General features: G+C 41.1%; 2 protein-coding genes across 7 annotated transcripts; one reads left to right on the top strand and one right to left on the bottom strand.

Annotated features, from left to right (window-relative positions):
* Positions 1–608: 608 nt before the first annotated feature.
* si:ch73-364h19.1 (uncharacterized) lies at positions 609–16,924 on the bottom strand. 6 transcript variants are annotated; one of them, XM_058653177.1, is made up of 7 exons: positions 16,792–16,924; positions 7,829–7,999; positions 7,358–7,737; positions 6,610–6,719; positions 3,911–4,003; positions 2,767–2,940; positions 609–1,744 (listed from the first exon to the last, which is right to left on the bottom strand). In XM_058653177.1, exons 3-7 carry the CDS (start codon positions 7,506–7,508, stop codon positions 1,565–1,567), a joined length of 708 nt encoding a protein of 235 aa, XP_058509160.1. In that variant the 5' UTR covers positions 7,509–7,737; positions 7,829–7,999; positions 16,792–16,924; the 3' UTR covers positions 609–1,564. The 6 variants fall into 6 exon arrangements, with proteins under 6 accessions (XP_058509160.1, XP_058509163.1, XP_058509165.1 ...); XM_058653180.1 differs by having other exon boundaries at positions 3,911–3,988; XM_058653179.1 differs by having other exon boundaries at positions 610–1,744; positions 2,767–2,937.
* Positions 8,934–23,236, top strand: xylt2 (xylosyltransferase II). The gene is made up of 11 exons (XM_058653176.1): positions 8,934–9,322; positions 13,580–14,123; positions 15,031–15,203; positions 16,814–17,016; positions 17,542–17,622; positions 17,859–18,075; positions 18,419–18,595; positions 18,888–19,144; positions 19,261–19,456; positions 20,189–20,522; positions 20,682–23,236. Exons 1-11 carry the CDS (start codon positions 9,191–9,193, stop codon positions 21,002–21,004), a joined length of 2,637 nt encoding a protein of 878 aa, XP_058509159.1. The 5' UTR covers positions 8,934–9,190; the 3' UTR covers positions 21,005–23,236.
* Positions 23,237–25,018: the final 1,782 nt, after the last annotated feature.

Below are 25,018 nucleotides of genomic sequence, written 5' to 3'. Positions count from 1 at the left end.
TAAAATACAAATGCATACCATTTATAATTTGGTGTATCTATCAAAATAACAATACTTATGATAATACTTCACATACTTTCAAAATAAAAGCATTTGTTTTGACATGGAACTATGAATAGTTCACAATATAAACTTATTTATGAATCAAAATAAATCTATTAATAAGTAAAAACATAGGAAAATAACTTGATATTAAGTGACTGGTCGCATGAAATTGATTGGGGGACCACATGTGATCCGTGGGCTGCTAGTTTAAAACCTAGTATGAACCAATTTGCTCTTTTCATGGTTTTTGTTATGGTTTGGGTCACAATGGTTCTAATGGTCACAATGTTTAAAAAGCAACAGGTGGACAGGCTTTGATTAATAAATATCCACAGGAATAAATCCAACACTAGAAATATACAGTGCATTTTGATGGTGTGATTATACAGTAGAGTTACCAGAGTAGCTACTAATATATTTTCTCTGGCACTGCATTTAAATATTTCCATTTTCTTGCTTTTGCTTATTGCAAACAAAACACTGACTGATTATGCATATTTACGAAAATCAAAATCAGCTGCCGCTACTCTGGATTAAAAGAGTATGAAAACAAAACATTAAAATGTTTTATTTAATTTGTTTTAACAGAATAAAAAGGAACAGTCCATTTTCCCCCCTTAAATAAATACAGATGAAAACAACGTGCAGGACAAAGGTTTGCATTTGCACATGGTAAATTACAGAAATTGACTGCTGGGTTAAGACAAACAAAACAGGTCATGACAAGAAACTTGGCATGTCTTCACTGTTTTCATTTCACATTCACTCTGCTGCGAACTTGACATGTGTAAGAGAATAGAACAAACAAACTGTTCCATTTCTGTCATGACTTGAGTAAATCAGTATATCAGTATATAAAACATAACATATTTATGTAATAAAATGTTTGATAAGAAAGTAGAGATCATAGAGTCCTGCCAGCTTTGGCAAAAATAAAATCAAACCAAGGTAATGAGATCAAAAATAAACACGGAACAGTAAGCTGTCTTATTATAACTTCATGAGAGGCACTCTTATTAGCACCTTTTTAAATTCTCCCCCTCACAGGCTGAACCATATGCGGAAGCCATTTGCTTTATAGCAGTCATCAAATAAATTGCACCCTGAAACAAGACAAACTGTCAGAGTATAATTAGAAGAGCAATCAAATATTTGGTATATTTGTGACCTGCGGGTCACAAATCTCTTTTCCTCTGTCCTCATCAAGATGTACCAGCCACCTCAGTCACTGTTAATATCCAGTGTTTGTTTCTCTTTTTGGAAACTCATGTGGTAAAGACAAAACAGCAATCGTCACAAATTGTTTTAAACATTCAAACATGTCAGAAAAATGTCTCCTCCTCCTGAAAGGCGTGCAGCTCTTCTTTGGTCACTCCTCAACCCTGTGAAACTGTCTCTCAGCATAATCAGTCTTGAGATATTTGGACCGCGAGAATGTGCCAATCATGAACAGCGATCAAGAGTTTCTTCCTCCGCATGAAAGCCACCAGGTTTAGGTCACATTCGTCGAGAGGCTTCATCACACAGGTAGATGAGTGCTGTTAGTGCCTGAGTTGACTGGGTGAGATGTTTCACTCTGAATGTCAGCTCCCATGTTGGTGTAGATGCTCTGAGGAGGTGAGATGTCCAGGCTGGATGAGAGGATGTTGTACGGCAGCTCCACAGACTGACGGACGCTCTCTTCGTAGGATGGCGGTGGCTTTTGGACACACAGAAGCAACATGACGTTTTGTAAAACAAGAGTTTAATCATAAATCTATCTATCTATCTATCTATCTATCTATCTATCTATCTATCTAGATCGATATTAACCACCTGAACATGTTTCTCTTGATTGCTCTGGCAGATTCACACACCCTGACCAAGTCCTCTTATCTTTTAATTGCTTGGGGACCCTCGGGCGTCCAGAGTCACCCTTCAACCTCTGCCCTCTGTCCAGTACACACAAATACACACCAGGCCGCACAAAGTTTTATTACTATCCTGCCTCAGGCCACTGAACAGACAGCGGGAAATTAAGGGGCCATCTTTTAAACTCATCTAACAAGAGTTTAAAAGGGGGGAAGGGAGGCTTCAGTGACGGGTTGACTGGAAATGAGGAAGTGTGTGAATGTGCTTTGCATGTGTGTGTGTGTGTGTGTGTGTGAGACAGTGAGAGATGGGCAGTCGTGCTATGGACTGTTAAATTCAGAAAAAAGAATGGGAGGTCAAAGTAGAAGAAAAAAACCAGCACAGACAGGAATACAAAGCAGCAGCATTTTCAGGCACTGTTTGCTCTCAGAATGCAGACTTTGATTGTGTTTGATTTCTCATTACCTTGTTTGCTCAAGCGTTATGCGACTCAAAAGCTCAGTGAAAGGTCAACATGGCAAAACCTTAAAATGCGGGTGCAGCAGAGGCCATTAGGTACGCCGATAGTGCATCCTGTTTACTCTAGTCTGAATGCAGTCTAATCTTTGAACATGCTCTTTTGTATAACAGCGTGGCTATAATAGAGAGAAACGATAGAAAGAGCCTACTGTTTACTGTCTCATTGAATGTGACACTACCGATGAGCAGCCTTCATAATATATAGACTTTACATGATCTCTAGCATTCTTTATAACAACAATAGGAGTAGAATATTCAGCACCTGAATGACCTTATTTTTGAAGCATTTATGAATGGCTGTATTATTTGCTGTGACACAGTCCTAATCTCTAATTCCCTAATATACCCCACCTCAGTCACAATGGGTCCATTGAGGCCAAATCGGTCTGCGATCATCATGTGGATCTGCCTTTGGCGGTCCTTCTTTCGGACACTCTCATAGGAGGGCAGCCTCGGCAGGGGGGCCTCCAGTGTTGGCAGACTGTAGCTGGAGGGCCGACCGACAAAGAATAGATGACCTGCCTGCTGAGACACACACACACACACACACACACACACACACCCAGGAACAGAAGGACATTTATGAAGGACAGGAAACACAACACTTCGTTAAATATGCTGAGGATTTATGGATAATGGCCCATCACTAATACGCTCTTTAAAGATAAAAGGCTGCAGACACTGCTGTCTATGTGTAGTAGCGCCAGATGATTTAGCCCAAAAGGTTATTGAAATGAACATTTTCAAAGTTAAAACAAAGAATTAGATATTGATAATAATGATCAAACAACAGAAAACACCTATTAAACAGAGAAATATTGCAACATCTTGAGTAATACATTTAAAGTTATTACATGTGTTTGTGCAATGCATAAACATTATATGGATAATGTAACAAAGTACAAAAACTTTGGTAAAACTAAGTTTTTTCTTTATATGTCTAGCAACTTTTACCTTTACTCCACCATATTTCCTCTAACTATCTTTGTTACAGTACAGTAAATGTCATGTACTTTATAAAAAGTGACTTCAACTTCTACCTTTTCAATTAAGGTACTTTTACTCAAGTATCCCTTTCAGGTACTTTATACAAGAGTGTATGGATATATGTTGAACCTCTTTACACCTAAATTGCACTATATATTGTTCATGAATTATTTCTCAGCTCTAATATATGATATCTTAAAGCTTGTGTGTGTAACCTTTGTACCTCACTCCAACACCCTGTTCTCTTCTATCATGTGTTTCAGTATCTCACTACCCCACTCGTGTTTTCAGAGAACAGGGGTTAATTCCTTAACCTAAAGTTCTCTTTCAACATTTGTTTCCCCTCACTCAAGTTTCAGCGGACTCGGGAGGTTAATTCAACTTAAAGTTTGCTGCCCTCTCACTTCTATGAGCATTGTGTGAACTCACTTGACATCGGTTTGAACATGAAGGACATTATGTACACAGTACAGCTTTAAAAGCAGATGATGTCCACTCAGTTTCTCACCTGAGTGCCGCTGTCATCCATGATCTGCGTCTGCTCTAGATACGAAGAGCCCACCAGTGTCTGTCTGCTGCTGTAATACTGAGGAGGAGCATCCTGTTACACAAGCAGTCGTGGCGATTACGGTAAATCACAGAACTTTGCTCATTAATCAACCTGTAATGTGTGATACGAGATTATACGCACACCACCCATTTTACTTGAACGCACGCGGCTGGCAGAACAGACAGAAGGTAGGTAGGAGGTAGGGGTGTAGGAAATGGATAGACTAAAATGATATACTAATAAAAGCATATTATTCTGCTGACTGCAAGTTGGAAGCATTGACTCTCTCTCCCCCTCTTTCCACTCTTCACACTTGACAAAGAAAAGTACATAACATTTATATATCATTATTTCTACTTGTCATACACAGCCCTAAAAGGAGGTAGCGCCCGCACACTTCCACAAAAATGTTACTGAGGTTCATATATTCATTTATATATACATGAATAATGGCCACCAATTAGTTGATCACAGGTGTTTTTTAAAAGTATTCCAAAACATTTAGATAAAAAGCAATTATCAGTGGTTCACAGTGTGTGTGCGTCTGCTCTTCAGTCTGTAATTAGTCAAAAAATCCACTAATTTCAGCCCAATTGACCAATTTTCATGCCTTATTTAATCACTGTAGACATTGGCTGTTTTAGCAATACCATAAATTATCTAATCAATAAGACGACCACCCGCTGATGACCGTTCCTCCTCCCAGTGCCGCCACCCCTCTAAAAACAAGACATGTCAGTGTCTCACTGTATGAGGAGCAGGAATCCTAAAAAAAAAAAGAACTCTTGACAGGAAAGCTAGGTAATTGCCTTGGGTCTGAATGAGTCTCATTGTGTGGAGAACAATGCGATGTCCCACTGTGTCAGGAGGGTCCCTAGGCAACAAACCACACGGTGTGGTCTTTTTAGTGTCTCTCTATCCCCTTGTAACTGCAGCAGGTACCTCTTAACGAGCACGCTCCAATACACATTATGGCCTTGCGTGTGATTTGGACCGGCATTACGACAACGTCAATTTGTTGCCTGACTGAGACTTAAATCCAGTGTGAGGTGTAAGACAACTAACATTTGCCTCTAACACTAACCTTTTTTTTGACAAAGATTGACAAACAGGTGGGCGTTTAGTAACTACATCGAGGAGTATTAAAAATCAGATCTATCATTTTCCCAGGCCAGTTCAAACAATGACATCACTCTCACTTAGAGTGACGCACTCTAACGACCCTTGCCTTCACCCTCGCATCAATTCACAGAGAGAGACAACACCGAAAAGATGATGTCAAAGGTCACTTTTCTTCACTGGTTTGTAATTTTAAAAAGCCAAAAAAAGGAGAGAGGGGGGAAACTAGAAGTTGTCCTTTTGTCTCCTGCCATTGATTCAGTCAGTGTGAAAAAGCACAACCGTGTAAAATCAGTGTTGAAGTCGGGGGAGGACCCCAGCCGCAGCGTGCCTTTTTCAACGCCGCAACTTAAAGGAGATCCATTGTCCCTCTTGTGTCCCCAACACCCACAGTGGGGTCTGTCCACTATTCATGGTGCAAACTGAAGCAGGGAAAGGTATGCGACTATGAAGTCGAGGACATGAAATGTCCCACAAGGACACAATGAAAGTGTTTGTGTTCATTTCCCTCGTAAATGAACCTTCACTTTCTGTCTCTCCTGACAATACATACCAAAAACTGTCAGGTACATGCAAGGATCGGTTTTAAAGAAAAATATCGGACAACTATCGGTTGGAAATATTACAATCCCATAAACAACACTGTGCCTACTACAAACATAAACATGTATAGGTCTGCACTTAGTTTAAAATGTGTCATGTGCAGACTTATGCACTTAACCTGTCAGTTAAGGGAACAACACGTATGATTACAGCTGTAACTAAAGGTCGCCATGATCACTCTGTACCAATGAAATGCTCTTTTAGTTCCTTAACTGGGACAACAGGCCGTCTCCATTAAAACCACAACAGATCAGCGCTTCCTGTCTGTGAAACGTATGAGGGGGGTTAAGAGTTGTGCTTCTGCAATGTGGAGATAACACACTGAAACTTGACCTCGGGGACTCACAGTCGTGAAATACAGGAGGAAGAGGAAGCAGAGAGAATGGGCAACAAGTGAAGAGTTACATCTGTAAAGTGTTTGTGTTTCCTTTTCATCTCGCCCTCCACTGTCTTCTCAGCTTTACAGATGCTCAGATAGACAGTTATCTTTGGCAGGTATAGAGATATACAGTATAAAGTATGTGCTGCTGGAGCGCACGCCCTTAAAAACAAAAAAGATCTGGTTGTTTTTCCTTCACATGCCATACCAGAGCTATAAACGAAATATGATTTACAGTTGTTTCATGTCACTGGTGCTGATGTAGCTTCAGTTTATGTGGTGCACATGCTAATTCTGTCCAACTCCATCAGAGATAGAGCAGATAATTCCAGTGAAGCAAATTCATTGTCTGCCAATTTTCATATCAAGTTATTTTTGGGTTGTCCCAAATTGAATGTGACACGAGGAAATGGCCGTGCACAGGGTGCACATGGCTGCACATGGCTGCTTCTACTCTGTCACTGTGGAGCTGGATCAGGAAGAGATCTGGACATGCAGATCACTTAAAAAAAAGGAAAACTCAGCACAAAAAAGGCACCTTTTGTTTTCTTCTTACCATATTGGCATGTGGCCGCTGATAGGAGCGGCCTTTGCAGCACTGTGGATCCTTGCGGTAAATAATGGACAGCAGCCCCACAACAATCACAAAGAACACCAAAGAAGAAACTGTTTGAAAGAAGAACATATTAATCACAATTAGTCAGACAGCAACACTTTCTCTTCCTGGAACTTGTGGTTCAACTTCCAAAAGAACAGAACACCAAATGTAAAGCTTTAGTCAACTTTTGTGTCTATAAATGAAAGAGGTAATGACTCACTTTTGATCCACTGTCTCTACAATGTGAATGCTTTGCTCGTCTGTCAAGATGAGCAATTACAGTGTTACAGGGTATATAAAAGACCTGACGTACTAATTCTATCACTAACTGTGGGTCAGAGCTTTTAGGTGCTATCTTCTGTCAGCACTTATGGAAAATGAAAAGTACAACCCTTATCACACAGCTGCAGCTAGATAGATAGATAGATAGATATGCAAACATTCAACATTTACAATGGAAACATATTTACATTTGCGTCTCATCACGTTTTAAAAGTAGGCAGAAGTATAAACTCAATTACTACTTTTCCCCATCACACTTTTTACCTCAACTATTTACACATTATTTTATACAACGTTCTTCGTACAAAACAAAAACATGCCTGGCTTTAAAAAAAACTACCATTTCAATTATCGTAATGGATTAAACTGCTGTTCTTCATCCTACAATAAATTGTATTTTTTGAGTTGAGACATTTTTACTTACAGGACGCAGCGACCACCGTGAGTTGGTCCGATGTCAGCAAAGAGGAGGGACTGGTTGGACTCGCAGTTGTGGACATTTCCTCAGTGTAACCTGTTAATGATGCCTTCAGAAATCCTCTTGAGCTCATCATCCTCAGCACAAAGACTCTCATGTTGTTGTTGTTGTTGTTGTTGTTTTAAAAAGAGACTACACCTGAGAGTAAAAACGGAGCTGGGCTCCGTCCCTCCTCGTCATTGTCTCCGAAGTCAGTCCACATGCGCTCTGCCACTCACTCCTCGCGACGATAAACATGCCACAGTGGATGTGAGCTCGTGCATAAGCACGGACACATGACGTCCTCTCCGGAGTGCGTCACGTCGGTGTCGCTTAATCTAGTGCCACTATAATACCAACAAACAAAGGATCATTTACACGAAGTTTCTCCCCAACTAAATATTTTGCAGAGAGAAGATTTCTGAGGCTCCAACAAACCATTAATATCCGCGCGTTATTTCAACATTCCTTATTATATTAAAGACATGTCCAAAGTAGACAACTGCCGTGTGATTTACTGCACCCACACCAGTAGGTTGACACACTGGATGCCTGAGCTGCAGTCCCGTTTCCCTGGAAACTTCGGGGGATCCCGTCTTGAGATATTTTCTATACAATGAGAGAAAATGTAGCATTAGTATTCATGGATGGGAACCAAGGAAAACACGTCTGGCTTTACTATCAGCCAATGCGCAGCCAATAAATTATTATATTTTAGCTATTATATTTATGCAATAGATAATGTTTTCTTGATGCAATACAATATTATATTTTTGGTACAATCTTACACGTGTGCCTTGACCTCAGGAGAGTTTACTGTGACCAAGGGCAACAGGAAGACAATGGTGATAAAAATAGGTGTGGGCAAATTATATATGTACATTTCCCCACACCAGTCAAAAGTTTGGACACACCTTCTCATTCAATGTCTCATTTTTTAGCATAATTCTTAGATGAGTTGTTTAGGTCTTATTTTGCCACTAATGAATAAATAAGGCCATGTGACATACTCTGTGGATAACAATTAAGAAAATGCTCTCCAAATGTGTTTGATTAACCTCAATATGTTTTTATAACATTATAAATTCAAGATAAAGTACCCTGATGCTGAGCTAATATTAGTAAAACACAGCATTGTTTAACTTTTGAAGTTATATGGTCAACATATATGCACTGTGTGTTTGAAAGGGTTATTCGTTGGTTAAGCTCTAATTTATATACCATAATTTATATAGACCACTGACCCAGGCCAGTTTCAGGTGATTATGTGCGTTTTTATTATTTTTTTTTTTATTATTGTTTTGTGAATCTTGAAGCGATACAATTATTAGGCTATTAATAAAATAAACTGTCGTGGTTAATACATGTCACGCCAAAAGAACAAAGACTATGTGTGAGCTTTGAAGTTTTGAAAGGAATAGGTTTGTGTTGTATTGTCCGATTTATGAAGACATTATGGGATGCACGTTTTAGTAAATGCAGTGCTGATTTGTACGGAAGCGTATTGCTGCCACACATACAAAAACGTGGGGTAGAAAGCATAATATTTTGTAAAAAACAAACAAAAAACTTTTTGAATGAAATAAAACACAAAGAAATATTGGCTGAGATACAGTGTGGGAAGAAGTTGCCTTGGAAAACCAAAATACAGAATATTCAACAAAAGCAGACAAAGTTCCATCCATCTTCCCCCTAACTTCAGAGCTTCACGAGGATGTCGAGTCGAGCGACGCCGCGTGCGCGCGCAGCTCAGAATGCGCCGTGCACGCGCTCGACGTAGACTTCACTGGAGTCGAAAAGATGGTGGCTAGCGCTCGAGTCCAGAAGCTCCTCCGACGGTACAAACTAGCCATCGCTGCCGCCCTGACTATCCTCTTGATCCAAGGGCTGGTTGTATGGAGTCTGAGGAGTCTGGAGGAGGGCGAGGCCGAGGTAAGATATGAGCTTTCCGGTTATTTCTTGTGTGACAGTGACTGGGTCGCCCGTTAGCGCTTAGCTTAGCTCATCCGTATGTTATGATTCAGTCAATGCTTGGTGGAATTGGCTAAGGGAGCAGCTGGGGAGTGGGCGAGGGGGAGAGCTGCTGCGAAACACTTTCAGTACAGCCGAACCAGTCCTGTCTGTCTGTCGCTGGTAACGGTGTTAAAATGGCACAAATTAAAGACTAGCTCCAGCACTGGTGACTGTGTGTACATTTTAACTGAAGTCACTGAGAGGGGAACGACATGGACAGACAAACCCTGACTAAACTGACAGATTGCAGGGGGAAGATCTTTATGGAGTAATGCAACTTTATGTGGGACTCAGTGACGATTCATTGAAACAAACAGTGAGCCGGAGCGCCCATCACAGCTGTTATAACGGTTTATAACTGTTCTGATTTGTTATTGTCCCTATTATCTAGCTATGTAATGCATTAATACTATGGCACAAGATCTGTAGCTCTTGGTGGTTGTGAGTGAGATTGCTTTAGACTCTGTGTAACTTAAACTTTTGTGACTTTATAGTGAGCTTTTTTCATTTGGGGGCGACGAAAAATACAATGCACTCTGTCAGTGATTTGATTTCTGCTTTTTGTTTTTCCATCACCCTTTCTCCTTTTTACGGAAGCATATTGCTGCCACACATACAAAAAAAAGTGGGGTGCTCAGTATTACGTTATAACGAGAAAATATCACGTTATTTCGAGATAACATTGTTTTCTCACACATTTTTTCACACGAGAAAACACTAGTTTTTCCACTCGACAGATTTAAAAGCCATTGGAACATCCACAATTTAAAAATCTTCATCCATCTCCCCTTCACCCATGCCCCTCTCTCCATTATCACTGACACTGTCACCTGCCATTTTGGGTAATCTAAATCTGTAGAGGCAGCGAGCAAGTCTCCATGATTTGTGGTGGACTGCATGTACAGGAGTTACTTTTTCTTGAGCTGCACTCAAACTGATAAAGCCACTGGAGGGCAAGCTGAAACCTGAAGAGTTAAGTGTGCTGTCTCTCTGTAAAGAAGTGGCAAGTGTGTACAATTTTCCAGCACCGATAGGTGGGCAGGGTGGGTTGGCAGCAACAGTGATGAAAGTTTGACCCTCCACTCTGAGGAGGAAAATGAAGGGTTGTGAGTCTGTTGTTCACTCTAGTCTTGACTATTCAAATCTATCCAGGTTAAGCTGTAAGCTACTCTGTAAAGCCAGAGCCTAATTCTCTGGTCCCTGGGCTCCTGCTTCTATGTAAATACACAAGCATATGAAGTAACCAATTTTCTTTCTGCACACCTACAGTATGGCAACAAAACAAATATGTGACACCTCTATTATCATATCATAGAAAAGATGTCTTCTGTATGAAACATTTGACTTCTGTCACCCATCTGCTTTATAATACCTCCAGAATCTCTGCTGCTTCGTCAGGTGCAGGCTTAAACATGCTTTGGACAAGATGCAGAAAAATGTCTATAGGGGTTGTGGTTAACTGTAGTTTATGTAGGTTTGTACAACCCTTAAACATAAAGATTTGCTGTCCTGTGCCTCAGACTCATATGTGGGTTATAAGGGCAGTAGCACTGGATTTGGACCGAAGTAATAAAAGAGTGATACATTAATTCCCCACTAGCGCTTGTATACAGGGGCAAGGATAGTAGTCCAATTGAACTTACGTAAATGGCAGTGCAGGCGGTCTGTGAATATTTGACAACTGAAATATACAGAGTAAAAAAATCCGACTTTTAGAACTAATGCTCATCATCATGTCACTTCTGAATCGTGCCTATTCAGTCAGGGAGGCTCCCTCTAATGTTTTCAACATGAGCACACATGGCTGGATTCCCATGTGTGCAGTTTAAACTCACATCTGCTCTAATCAGTGGCTTGCTGTGTGTGCTACATGCATTAAGATGAAGCCTTTGTGAAGAAGAACGAAGGAAAAGACAACAGAAGACGGCTCTGTTATCCTCATATTATCCTTTGCTTTCTCACACTCTTCTACAGAGCTGACTGGCTGCTGCTGCTGATGCTTCCCGCCTCAGCAGATGGCAACTGTGATAAGTTTTTTTTAATTTAATTGGAAAGTAAGGAGGATGTGTTTAGCTTTCTTTTGAATCCATACATTTGACATGATGGTGTTAATTAAAAGCTGTGAAAACGAGTGATAAGAGAAAACATTAGCCCCGGCTGCAGGCTTGTCGTATGTGTTAGAAAAGAAACTTAAAAGCATGCAGTCTTCTAATCAATGCTGCAAACACCTGCCTTACCCTCAGTGTTGTTCCCTAGCTTTGCTCTACACTTTTCTAACAAAGCAGTTTACATGTCATGCACATAAAAGGAGTTTCTTATTATTAACGCTGCAAAGATATGACCTTGTAATCCTAATGTTTCAGTTCACGGTTTCAGGTGTTGTATTTGATTTGATTATTTTAGATTGAAGGACACATCCTGTGTGTCACGTAAAGCTCACATTTGATGTGTATAAGGTTTGTCCTAATCCTCTCACCCATCTAATTGATGTTTACAACATCAGGTTTCTGCAAAATGCTGGCAAAAACCAGGAAAATGAAGTCCCTTAAAGAGGCTCCCACTACACTGACCGATACGAAGCTCCACAATGTCTCCTACTGAGAGAGTAGTTGGCAATCATTAGCTGACTGTGCTGTACTGGTTGGCAGCTGTTTCACTGGCAGTGTATTATCTGGTTCTTGTCTTAATCACACAGCTCCGCTCCTCTTCTGTACTCACTGTCTCTGCTCTGTCAAAGTACCTGTGACTTGAGGCTACATTCAGCTACACTGTCTGATAAATGTAGAAAGCTGTCAGCCCACTCACTCTTCATTCCTTCTCCCCAAGTACATATTTTGAAAGGGCTTTTGTGTGATCCAGGAATCTGCTGCTGTGCCAAAGCTATGATGTGTTCTGCTAAAAAAATGGCCAAAGTACAGGTTTTTTTTCTCTTTCACTGCCTGCCTTCTGTATTTTGGAGGTGTGATTTGTGCACGACTGTTTACTTTGTGACACTGCAACATAATTTTGGAAGCCACCCAGATTAGTTTGATTATTGTGGCGTGTCCTTAATTGGATTTGTATTAGATCAGATTTGTACACCAACAACATTAGACTTATATCTATTTTTGAAGTGTTGAAAACTGTCCTGCTCTTACTGATGCTTATATAATTTTACTGTTCGGTAAACCGACAACGCAACACCTTTTTCCCCTTATTTCTTCTTTTTCTTCTCTAGCCTTATCATCTCCTTTAGGGATGTTACTGCCAAAATATTTTTTAATACTTCAAAGCCGATATAAGCGGATCACGTCTATGAAGTCTCTGAGGATTAAAATCAAGATGCCACTGCAACGCGCAAATCATGAAGAATAATGAATCATATTAAGAAAAGGCAGCAATAAGTGGTTGAATAATTGCACACATTTACCCTTGTGCAAACACAGGATTTCATACATGTGGATGTTATTGAGCCTATCCTTGTGACAGTGATTAAGAAAACCTGATCACTCATATTGAACAAGTACTTTAATTTGGGCCAGTGCAGGTTCAGACCAATATTTTAATGTTTGGGTTTAGGTCAGATGCTATATCCAATGGTTCCAACTGCATATCAGGGACTGTGTCACTGCCCAGCATTCTGATACACAACATATGCATGCAAGCAACATGCTGCTGTACTAATATTCCTCCCTCACACAAAGAGAGAGAGAAAGTCAGACAAGTCTCTGTTTAGCCTCCTTAACATCTGAGGGCTATGCTTATGCAGCTCCCCTATATGTGTGAAGGGTTTGGGAAGACATGATCTGCATGTTTTTTTTTTTTTACAATATTTGCCTCAGGGTGCAGACAGAGGTTTCTACAGTGATTTACTGTGTTCATGTCTTTTGTGTGTATATGTGTCACTATCCAGAACGGTACTTTTGGCAGATTAAGGAGGAGGCTCAACTAAAAATAACCCACATGAAAGAATTTTGGGAAAAACAAAACCAAATAAACACATTTTTCCCACTGGGGTCTACTGCTGTCTCTGTTCAGGTGTTTGTTTACCTTCTGTCATGATTGAGAATGCTTCACTCTTCTCAGTAGTGTTAGTCCTAGATGCTCTGATGGACTGGCAAAAGAATCATATTCTTTCCCTCAACCCATCTCTCTCTATCCTGCTTTCATTTCTCTGTTCTCTCGCTCTCTCCTCAGAGAAAAACACGACGGTCTAAACTACCGGACCACAACAGCCAGGACCCCAAGAGAGACAGTGCACTTTGGGAGAAACAAAACTCTTTGTCAGGGAGGAACAAGGGCAGATGGAGCACCAGGTTGGAGAGGACAGGAGGCACAGCAGCCAGTGCGCTGAGGAGAGCAACAAGCCGGCAAGGAGGAAAGCCCGGCATCAGGCTGAAGTCTCCACAGGAGCGAGGGGTGACGGGCGCTGGAATGGACAATGTTGTCTCCCATGACCTGTCTAGCAGCCGCAACTTTAGCGAGATGCGATGGGGCGCAGGTGGCGCACCTAAGCTCCCTGCTGCTGCCATACCAGGGGAGCCGGGCAGCGTGGACGGGGCACACCAAGCCCCCAGCAGTGACTTTGTGCCTAAATGTGATATCTTAGGGAAGGACGCTCTGTCTGCCCTCCATCGTGCTGGGTCACAGCAGTGCCGACAGGAGATCGCCAACATCGTGTGCCAACATCAGGCTGGTCGGCTCATGCCAGACGCATTTCCTCAGTTCTGCCCCCAGCCTGGTGAGAGAACAACACACTTTCTGTCTTGTCTTGTATTGCAAGAATTAGTGTGAGATAAAACAACTGATCAGTTAGCTAATCATTGGGGAAATGTAGCTGCAAATATTTTCACAGTTAACTGTGTAAGTTCATATTATTTTAGTCGAATTTCTTTGGTTTTCTTGTTTGCTATATTCTAATCGCCTTTGATTGTAAACTAAATATCAAGGTATTGGCACATTGGGCTGAAAAAGCATAATTCTTGGAAATTGTGGCTCGCCAATATGGCCTAAAATTCCTCCTTCTTCTTCTCCTTCTTTTTATTTTTACACCAAACTTGATTTACAATTGTACATCGCATTTTTCTTCTAAAAAAAAATATACAAATGACAAAGAAATGATTCAAATCAAGTTGGCATTTCAAACATAACCCATTGGGTTAAAGAGCAACCAAACACAAACCTACCTGATCCATGCCACTGAGGAGAATTAGCCTTTTTTTTAAGAACAAACTCTTCACTGTTTGCTGCCATTTAGTCAAACTCCCTGCGGAAATGCCAGGGAAATGGGCTGCAGGCCACTGTGAATTATGGAAGCTCAAGGGGATGGTGGAGGAGGTTAAAGAGAAATGGATTTTCATTAATCTACCTAAACCATTCATTTAAAATTAATTCAGTCCTGTTGTCTAACGCACTAATTGGTTTGCTACCTTAATCTCTTGTCTCATCTCAATGCAGACCAGAAAAGTCCTGCTTCTTGTTAGTGTTTTCATGCATTAATACATTATTTTTAAAACACTGAATTGGGTGGAGTTATAATAGAGATATTGTGATTTACACTTTCTTATGTCATAGGTTTTTTTTTTTTTTTTTTAACTAAATTTTTATACCTTTTAAGAGTTATCTTTTTCTCTATTGTCTTTGGTCAGGTCTGTCAAATCCAGTTCAGGTTGTTGAGCTGGACAACAGCCTGTCCAGTGTGGAGAACCCTGTCAGGGTGGCCTTTGTTCTGATGGTCCACGGCCGAGCCGTACGGCAGCTCAAGCGCCTCATGAAAGCCATATACCACCGTGACCACTACTATTACATCCATGTAGACAAGGTAAGGACACGTTACATTCCTTACATTACATTGCTGTACATTCTCTGCAGTGTACCATTGCAACCTCTTCGTATTGATGGCCTACAGACTTTTAACATGCTACAAGCAGACTTTGCACAGTGATTGCTTGATGCTGGTGACTCTGAGTTCATACATGCATTTACCACTAAGGTCTTCTCGCTTTATGAGGATTAAATTCATCCCACAGGTCTCGCAGTATGGTAAAGGGGATTAGCCTGGATAGGGGGAGTTGTGGTTATTCTTAGGGTCTGGATTAAATGTCTGCTGTTTGTGTAGCTGCAAGGCAAAAGACAAATGTCTGGCGAATGTCTGGAGAAATCAGGGTAGGGTGTAGTCTTTGTAAAGGTGTTTCCTGGGAAATCCTATCAGAACCTTTTACCCATTCCCAGGAAATGTAATGACTAATAGAGTTGTTGATGAGACAGAGTCGGTAGATGGCGGTAAAAAGGTCACAGACACAGTCTGTGCTGTGAGTATGTGATTGACATACATTTTGTTTTGTTTTTTTGCCCTAATAATGCTAAAAATAATACACATAACGGTCAGATTGGGTCCATATATATGCATATTGTCTCTGTGTTGTATTTATTATTGTCTGAAATGACCTGGGCTTATCTGATGTTATGTGTCGTATGTAAAAAAAAAAGCTTATTTCCCAGGATTCCTGGGAAAATTGTCTTCTGTTCTCAGGATTTTTTATGTCAAATTCTTGGGAAAAACAGTAATCCCTTGTGCAGGGCACAGATAAATGAGGTACAGGTGTCTTTTGTCTTTTGTGAGTGCACCTGTGCAGTTGGAAAGGTTACCGAGTCCCACTGAGTCGCCCCGTTCTGCTGCCAGGTGACGGTGGAGAGGCTCACTGGAGGCGGTGATGAATAAGAAGTCAGTGGGGCAGTTGCATCACAGACCCTCCACAAGCCTTATCTCAGGCTCTAAAACAGGTCATGTTGTACTGGAATCAGTCTACTGCCCTCACTGTACCACAGCACCCATGTCTTCATAACTGTTTTCCCCGGCTGTGTCTACATGAGAGGACTGTGATGGATTATTTTCACTGTTGCTTTCCTCTTTACTGTTGCAGAGGAAACACACATATTCATGCTAAATCTGCAGTCTTTGTCTTAATGTCCACTCTTGATTTAATACAGGACAGGCGAGTAACACACAGTTTGTGCTTCGCTAAACAACTGAGCAAATATTATTTTAGTGTCTTAACTAATCAATTTAGTGATTATATAGAAACGTGCTTTTTAATTATCTGGCAAATCTAAGGTCTGAAAACCGATCCGGATTCAGGTTTTTTGTGTTTAACTAGTGGTTAATCTGTCAAGATAGGTGGCATTGGTAGCGGTTTGCACTCTCAGAGGGCTTTTTTAGTTTGAATTTTTGTTCAGTCTGTGTGATGATTAGCAGGACAAAGCATCAAATTGTCTTTCAACGTAAGCCAGCTTTGTGCGGTTGTCTTGGCACAGTGACAGGCAGATCAGTGACAGCTGCTCTGCACGTAAAAGTGGATTACATAAGTGACGTAGAAACAGAACTTGTATGTGTATGTGTTGTGTTTGACCTTTTGTTGTGAAATCCTCCAGCGGTCGGGCTACATGCATCGAGAGGTCCTGCAGATAGCCCAGCAGTTCCCAAATGTGCGGGCCACACCCTGGAGAATGGTCACCATCTGGGGCGGTGCCAGCCTGCTGAAGGCCTACCTGCGCAGCATGCAGGACCTGCTCTCCATGGTGGACTGGAAATGGGATTTTTTCATCAATCTCAGTGCCACAGACTTTCCCACCAGGTTAGTCAGCCTGTGGAGCAACATCAGAGCTTAGGATAACCACACAATGCACATCTATTCCCACACATACCATTTATTTGTGAGAATCGACTGTGTAGGCTTCAGAGGAGAACAGTATTGGAATGGAAGAGAATGCAGGATTAGGTATTCAGTTAAGGAGCGCCAGATCTCATTTTAGTATGAATGAAACCACAAGCATGTACTTGTGAGAGGAATGCAGACACAACTCTAAGTGGATATAGGAGATGCAGAAATTGTGGAAAGGCTTTTATATAAGTTGAATGGTTGAATGTGTATTGGACCCGCTTTTAGAACAGCCGCTTTAATGCATTGCTTCAGAATTTGCACAGCTTTTCCATTTTCTGTTCACATTCATTGATTAATTTTTCGCTGCTGCATTGAGACTCTCTGATGTACGGTGACTTCAGCATCATAGCAGCATTAGTACTACACCCTCCCTTTCCAAAGAATCCACTAGACCTAACCTGTGTTCCTATCACTGCCCACCCTATCTCGCTCCTGCAGGACCAATGATGAACTGGTGGCTTTCCTGTCGCAGCACAGAAACAAGAACTTCCTCAAGTCACACGGGAGAGAGAATGCCAGGTGAGGATGTTTGCTTTAACATAAGCAAACACCTTAACACTGACATTGAACTTAATTAAGTAACATTAATTCCAAACCTAACATCTACACTGTCTTTCCCATAATTAATTCAGGAGAAGCTGTATTTAACATTAATAAATACAGCTTTATAATTTAGAGGGGAAATAGTTTGTTTTGATCCGTAAAACCATCCTCAAAAAACCATTAACACATTCCAACCATGTTTTGTGTTCAAGATTCATTAAAAAGCAGGGTCTCGACCGTCTGTTCCATGAGTGTGACAACCACATGTGGCGTCTCGGGGAGCGCAGCATCCCAGAAGGCCTGGAAGTCTCAGGTGGCTCTGATTGGTTTGCGCTCACCCGCCGCTTTGTGGAGTATGTCATCAACTCCCAGGATGACCTGGTGTCAGGGCTGAAGCAGTTCTATTCCTATGCTCTGCTCCCCGCTGAGGTAAGTGAGCCTTGGGTGTTCTTTTTCTCTCTTATAGGGGAAGTTGACAGTTTGATGTACAAGCCTGTCTGAGGCTTGTTCTCCACTGTCAGGTCAGAAGAGTCTTGCAGCAGAGATAATGTAATACCTTTGGGCGCAGTGCTGCAGACGAGAGGAGGGAGTTGGAATCTATCTGTCTGTGTGGTTTAATGTCTCGGCAGTCGGTTCGCCTTTGTTTGGTGCAACACAGACATGCCCTTTTGCAATTTAACATCGATACATCTCTGACGATTTACCGTTTATTCACCCACAGCATAAATATTTATTTATATATAATTACTTACTGCTGTACTTTCTATTCCAGTCTTTCTATCACACAGTGCTGGGCAACAGTCACATGTGCGACTCTCTGGTGGACAATAACCTGCGTGTCACCAACTGGAATCGTAAACTGGGATGTAAATGTCAGTACAAGCACATTGTCGACTGGTGTGGTTGCTCTCCCAATGATTTCAAACCACAAGACCTCATCCGGATTCAGGTATATTTGACATTTTTGTTATTATTTGGGTGGGAGTCTGGAGGGAGGATGTGCTCTTTTTTTTTTGTGTTTTAGTTAGTTCGGTAACTGGTCATGTGGATTAATTTGTTGATGTAAGCTCATGAGACTGCAAGAGAATAAATCATCAATCATTTTTTTGTGTGCATGGAAACAAACCAAGCAGCATTTTTATGGACGACAAATGGATCAATACAGTAGAATTGAACCAACTTGGTGTGAATTGTTTCCCCTCAATGCTCAGATTTAGCTATTGTCTCTTTCTCATCCACAGCAATTGTCCCGCCCAACGTTCTTCGCTCGTAAATTTGAGTCAACAGTGAATCAGGAGGCCATAGAAATTCTGGACACTCACTTGTACGGCCAGTACGCTCCAGGCACCATCGCCGTTAAGGCTTACTGGGAAAGTGTGTTCGAGCAGTTGGACAGCATCAACTCACTCAGGGATGTTGCCCTCACAGCTTACACATCTTTCTTTCGCCTGGGTCTTAAGAGTCTGACGACGACACAGAAAAATGTGGAGGCATGCAGGTAGAAGGTCTTTCTCTTTGTAGGTTTCTCTTTTTACGATCAAGCACGTGTGTTTCTTTATAAATACGCGGTGCATTAATGTCATTTGTCACTGATGGTTTATTTCCTCACTTCAGGTTTGAACCTGTAGGCTATCCACTGTCGGTACACTTGTACTTCTACGACGATCATTTCCAAGGTTACCTGGTGCGTCAGGACGTACAGGCTGTGGGGTCAAAGGCCAGGGAGACACTGGAGATGTGGGCAGTGCCTCAAACGTCTTTTGTACTCGAGAAGAACCTTAAAGAGTTTGAGAGATTGAAGAATCTGGAAGTAAGTGGAAGTGCCGTCTGAGGTAGTAACTCTTACTTTACCATCAGAGTTTGACTTATGATGAAAGCTTATTTCTCCTTGTATTGTTGAAGTTTATATCCTGCAATTTAAAAGATCAAGGCACCTCATATTCCCTCAAATTGGTGTGTAAAGATTGCAGCAGTATTATCAAGGTTTTATCAAGGACTGGAAATAAAAATGTCCATAGTCGTCTCTGGTTGCAAAGCAAAGTCTGTTGTTAAGCCTCGAGATTTGTGATTTGACCGGAGACGTGTCAGTTTTCTGACCTGTCATTTGCAACAAGTCACCAAGTAGACGATCCTAGCTGTCAGTCACACTGGTGTCTACTCATATGTGCAGTGCTTTAGTTTATAAGGGGAACATCAATTTTCAAATTTAACCATTAACTCTTTTTTTATTATTTCTAAGGCTTTACTTTGGAAGACTATGTCCATGGTGTATTGGTTTTTTGTGACCACAAATTCAATTTGAAGCTTATTTTATTAGTATTTGAAGGAAGAAGAAAGACAAACACATACATACATAATCATAATTGATTAATCTGTCAATTATCTTCTTAATTTAATCAATTAGTCACTTGGTTGGTGCTTGTTTTTAATAATCAATTATGAGATGTATTGTTTTCAGCCGTAGTCAAAGCCTTTTCACTATATTGTGCCACATTACCCATAATTATCTCAGACTTAATCTTTCTTTCTTTCTCCCTGACAGATTGGCACAGATTGGGATCCAAAGGAAAGAATCTTCCGCAACTTCGGTGGTGTGATCGGGCCTCTGGACGAACCACTTGCAGTACAGAAATGGGCCCGCGGTCCAAACCTCACAGCCACTATTGTGTGGATTGACCCAGCACTGGTGGTGGCAGCATCTTACGACATCATAGTGGATGTGGATGCGGAGTACACCCAGTACAAACCACCGTTACAGCGCCCCCTGCGGCCGGGGACCTGGACAGTGCGGCTGTTAAAGCAATGGGAGCGTGTGGCAGAAGTTTGCTTCCTTGTCATGCCACTGAACTTCAAAGATAAGGAGCCACTACGCAAAGGTGAGTCAAGGATTTAGAGCATTAGATTTTTCTTGTGAGTTGAAAGAATAGATCGAACGATAATTTAGATTAGTTTAATTGAGTTTTTTAATCGGCTTAATTGCCTTTAAAATTGTCATTATTTGCGTTGTAACGCAGTGATATGATTTTTAATTTCAGTCGAGGACAGCTGGCTCCATGCAGGCCCTCCAGGGAACCTGTACCTGGAGCAGAGTTTCCAGCAGCTGAGCTCCATGCTGAAGCTTCCTCCCCAGGATTCGGCCCTGCAGGAGGCCCAGCATAATGCCCAGCTCGTGGGCCAGTCCCTTGAGGAATGGGTGGACAACAGTGTAAGGACATTCTGGGTAATAGGCGACATGTGCACCACACAGACTTCCTCCTGCCCAGCATTGGGACCTTGCTCCAAAACCTCCTGGAGCTCTCTGTCCCCAGATCCCAAGTCTGAACTGGGTCCTGTCAAAAGTGATGGGCGGATCAGGTAGCCCTCAGAGACTGTAAGACACACAAAAACATGCTGGAAGAATGAGGGAGAGCTGCACCTGTACTGTAGAGCTCCAGGAGAATCTGCGTCAACTGGATATTGTCCTCAAGGTCAGCTCAGAGCTCAGGGGCACATAAACAACAACAAGACAACTTCCTGCTCTGATGAGTCAGGACATTCTGAGTGAAGTTGTTATACAGACTTAAAAGGGGAGGATACAACCGCTGGATATTTGCACATAAAAGGCCGCAAGCGCAAAGACTTGTCCTTGTTTGCTGAATGATTTCATGGATGCCAGATGTATTGTTATTATTTTAGCACAGGTTTTCAGTCAGGGTCAGTCTGGGTCAGAATTTGAAAAGCACCCTCCGCACATGTTTAGACGCAGTTTTGACACTCAATTATCATCTGCTTTAAAAGAACGAGAAAGGGTCGGCAGAACTCGGAACAACAGGTTCCTAACCACACTCTGCGTCTATCCTCATTTCAAGGGAGAGTGGAACGTCTGACTCATATATTATCGTGCTTATTTTGAAGCATTAATACGGAAGCATGCGGAGCCGACAGATAAAGTGCACTTTACTGTAAAACTATGACATAACACAGAGGTCACATGGTTACATTGCGAAGAGCAGAAGTTCAAAAGTCATGATTAAGGTCATGTCACCTCTTAATTTTATAGTCAAAGCACCTGCACCGTGACTCCCTGCTGTCACAGACACATCAATAAATGGTCCGACTGTAACGCGGGTTAGGAAAAGTACAGAAAGCGACAGGCGGGGGTTTTTAGGTTTCAAGTCTTCTTTAATCTATTAGTTCTGTTTACTGTGACATACACTTTTTGAAACTTGTCATTTTTCATGTATTTGTTTTGTGACAGTTCCTGACGCGGCTGCTCGTAAAACTCGTAAGATGTCTTTGATGTACATTGTTGCCAGAAAAGCCACTTTTTTTTATTTTTTTGGTGGAAGTGCCTCATCAGAGAATGTGGTCACTTTCAAAATTCCTCTGACAAAAGTGGGGGGAAAAAAACAAGCTCAGCTCAAAGTTAAGTGCAGTTTTTGTCACCTGGTAGATGAGAATGTGTCGTTTGGTCAAAGGTTTCAGAACAAGGGAGTAAGTGGTACCTTCACTTGAGATTGTAAAGTTCAATGATGTGACAATGCTTATTTGTTGTTACGTAAATATGACTTACAATGAGTAACAGAAAAATGGCAACTAATAATAAGTATTGAATAATAAGTACTTTTGTGACATAACAAAACATGTTCTCTAGTTCAAGGCTCATGGACGTGATGATCTTGATCTTCTAAATCAGACATTCGAGGATGTCATCTTGAACTCTAAGAAGATCACCCATATTTGTTGTTCAGTTAAGTGTTCCTAAATGAAAATTAATTTAGCAAAAGGAACAGATGGGACTTTAAATGATATGTTTAACCTAACCGAGAGGTCATATTAGCCTGCTTTACAAACCTGGTCCAACATGTCTTTGTTGAAATCATCTGGTGCATCTGTTTAAAAATGCAGTATTGTCACTCCTGTGTGTTTTGTGTTTACCTCACAGTGTGGTGTCTCATTTCAGTTCAACTTGTCATGTCATTTCAACATTGTAAAAGCACCAACTGAGAGGGTCAACGGTACACTGTTTAAACTTTCTATCCGGGTGTGAGCAAGAGAATCGACGCTGCCTTCACAAAGCTGAAAAGTTCCAGAGATGTGCAATTAATACCTCTTCAGAGGATAGTGAAAACCACTGTCTGTGTCTTAGTTTGCATTTTTTTTTTTTCATAGTTTTATGTGACCTTTTAATGTTCTTAAATAACAGTTGGCCATTGTTTGTTTTCAAGTGACCTTGTTTACCTTGCACAGCACAGCTGCTTCAGTGAAGCCCCAGTTTAGTTGAGAGAAAAGAGCAGTGTTTCGGAGGATAGCAGATTTTATTTTTCTACACGTTTGACATGGAAGTGTCTACGATGTCCATTCTCTGGTTTTCTGCTAAACCATTAAAAACTGCTGATGTATTTATGTTTATGTATTTGAAAGTCTGTGTGTTCAGTGTCGTTTGAAGCAGACCTTCTGTTTTATTCTTACTTTTAGGTTTTTTTATTATTATTTGGAGGAAGAGTTGGACGGATGGGATGTTGAGGTTTCCATACATGCTGCTGTGAGAAAGAGCAGAGGTCCAGCAGCTGGTGTTTAATCCTGGGTGCTGTGGCTCTTATCTCAGTAGAGAACTGTCAACTGTAGAAGCCTGTCACTAAATGCCTCTGGAAACACTCATAGAATAGGCCTCATGGCTGATGACTCAATAAAAAGACGTATATTAAGATTTTTTGTTGTTGTTTTTCTCTTCTGTATTTGGGTGTTTCTTGTTATACATATAAGGTTTTCTTTCACCCTCATAAGAAAATGGAAAACATGTTTATGTCACTACTCAACATTGTTATACTTCATAAATACTTTATAACCCCTTGTTGGTCTCCAACCGGAACACTTTGATATACATATTTTATGGTTTGTTGTTTGCTGCTTATCCACACGACTCTGTGTTAGTTTGTGTCTTTGTTTTAGATATAAACCAGGACGCAGGTGATCAGTGACGGGCTGAGGTAAACAAACAGGTGAAGAGGAGGTTGAAACCTGCTCACAAAGATTAGACCATACTGACCGGGAGAGTCACAGAGATGGATGATAGCAGAGTGACGCTGAAGCAGGAGGAGGATGAGAGGATGGAGTCTGGATCATCTGCGGTGGACACAGACCCAGAGGACAAACGTACATCCTCAACCACCTTCCCTTACAATGAAGAACTAACTCATAAGGTGATTATATTTGCACTTTCTGTCCTGAAATGTTGATTTGATTTGATTTGGATTAATGTATAGCAGTAACTTCACAGTAATTCACACACTGCGGGCTCAGCCGTCAGGAGCAACGTGGGGTTAAGTGTCTTGCCCAAGGACACATCGGTATGTAGACTAGATGCAGATTTAGTAAACAAAGTTTATTTGTTTTATTAATTTACCCTTTATACTGACTGCTGCGATATCTAATGTTCACTACAGATGACATTGTTTTTCAATATTGAATCAGTTAAGGCAAGTTTATTTACTTTTATAAGTAAATGGTCGCTAAAGAAGTAACACATCAAAGTTTATCCGTTTAAACCTGTGAAATAATTCACTAGTGAGTTTTCTATCAGTTTATATAACTTTCAAAGGTAACTCACCTCGGTGATGGTTTCACTGAAGCTGATCATCCATCCAGCCATTATCTAACGCTTTATCCTTCACCAGAGGGTCGCAGGGGGTGCTGTGCCAAACTCAGCTGACAGGGCGATAGGCGGGGTCACACCCTGGACAGGTCCTGAAGCTGATCATCTACAACACATTTAGAAATCAATTTATTATTATTGTTAATAATGATGCACACATTTATTTATTTATATAACACATTAGTGGAAGTCGTGCAGAATAGGAACAAAGAATAAAATAAAAAAAGACAAAGATCAAAACAACATGTTTGACACATTGTTCACATTGTTGCCTCACAGCAAGAAGGGTCACCGGTTTGGATCCCAGTTCAACCGAGGGCCTTTCTGTGTGCAGTTGTGTGTGGAGTGTGTGGACAGACTGGTGATTAATGAAATAAAATCCCAGGTGAATGGCATGAAAACAAGTGCAATATAATAACTTTTAAAATTAGAAGATATTTTTAAAAATGCAATAACATCTATATTCATTACATTGAGACCTTTAAAGGTGGTTTTTTTGTCCCCTGTACAAATGTCTGTCAAAGCTAATGAAAGTTCTCTTCGTGAGACTTTCATCAGATTGTTTCTTCAGTGCTGCAGCTTTTCTGAGTGTTTGATCATTTTGTGATTTGTTCAGTATTTATATAATAAGTGCCGTGAGCCAAGAACAGACTCCTGCTTCCTCAGCAATTAAACTGGAAGTTATATTTATTGTTTGGCCAAGCTGCAGGCAGCCTGCCAACGCACTCTCCACAGAGA

Source organism: Solea solea, chromosome 16, assembly GCF_958295425.1.
Source record: "Solea solea chromosome 16, fSolSol10.1, whole genome shotgun sequence".
Taxonomy (NCBI): domain Eukaryota; kingdom Metazoa; phylum Chordata; class Actinopteri; order Pleuronectiformes; family Soleidae; genus Solea; species Solea solea.
Note: the sequence above shows the minus strand (reverse complement) of the source record. Positions and strands in the feature narration are given on the sequence as shown.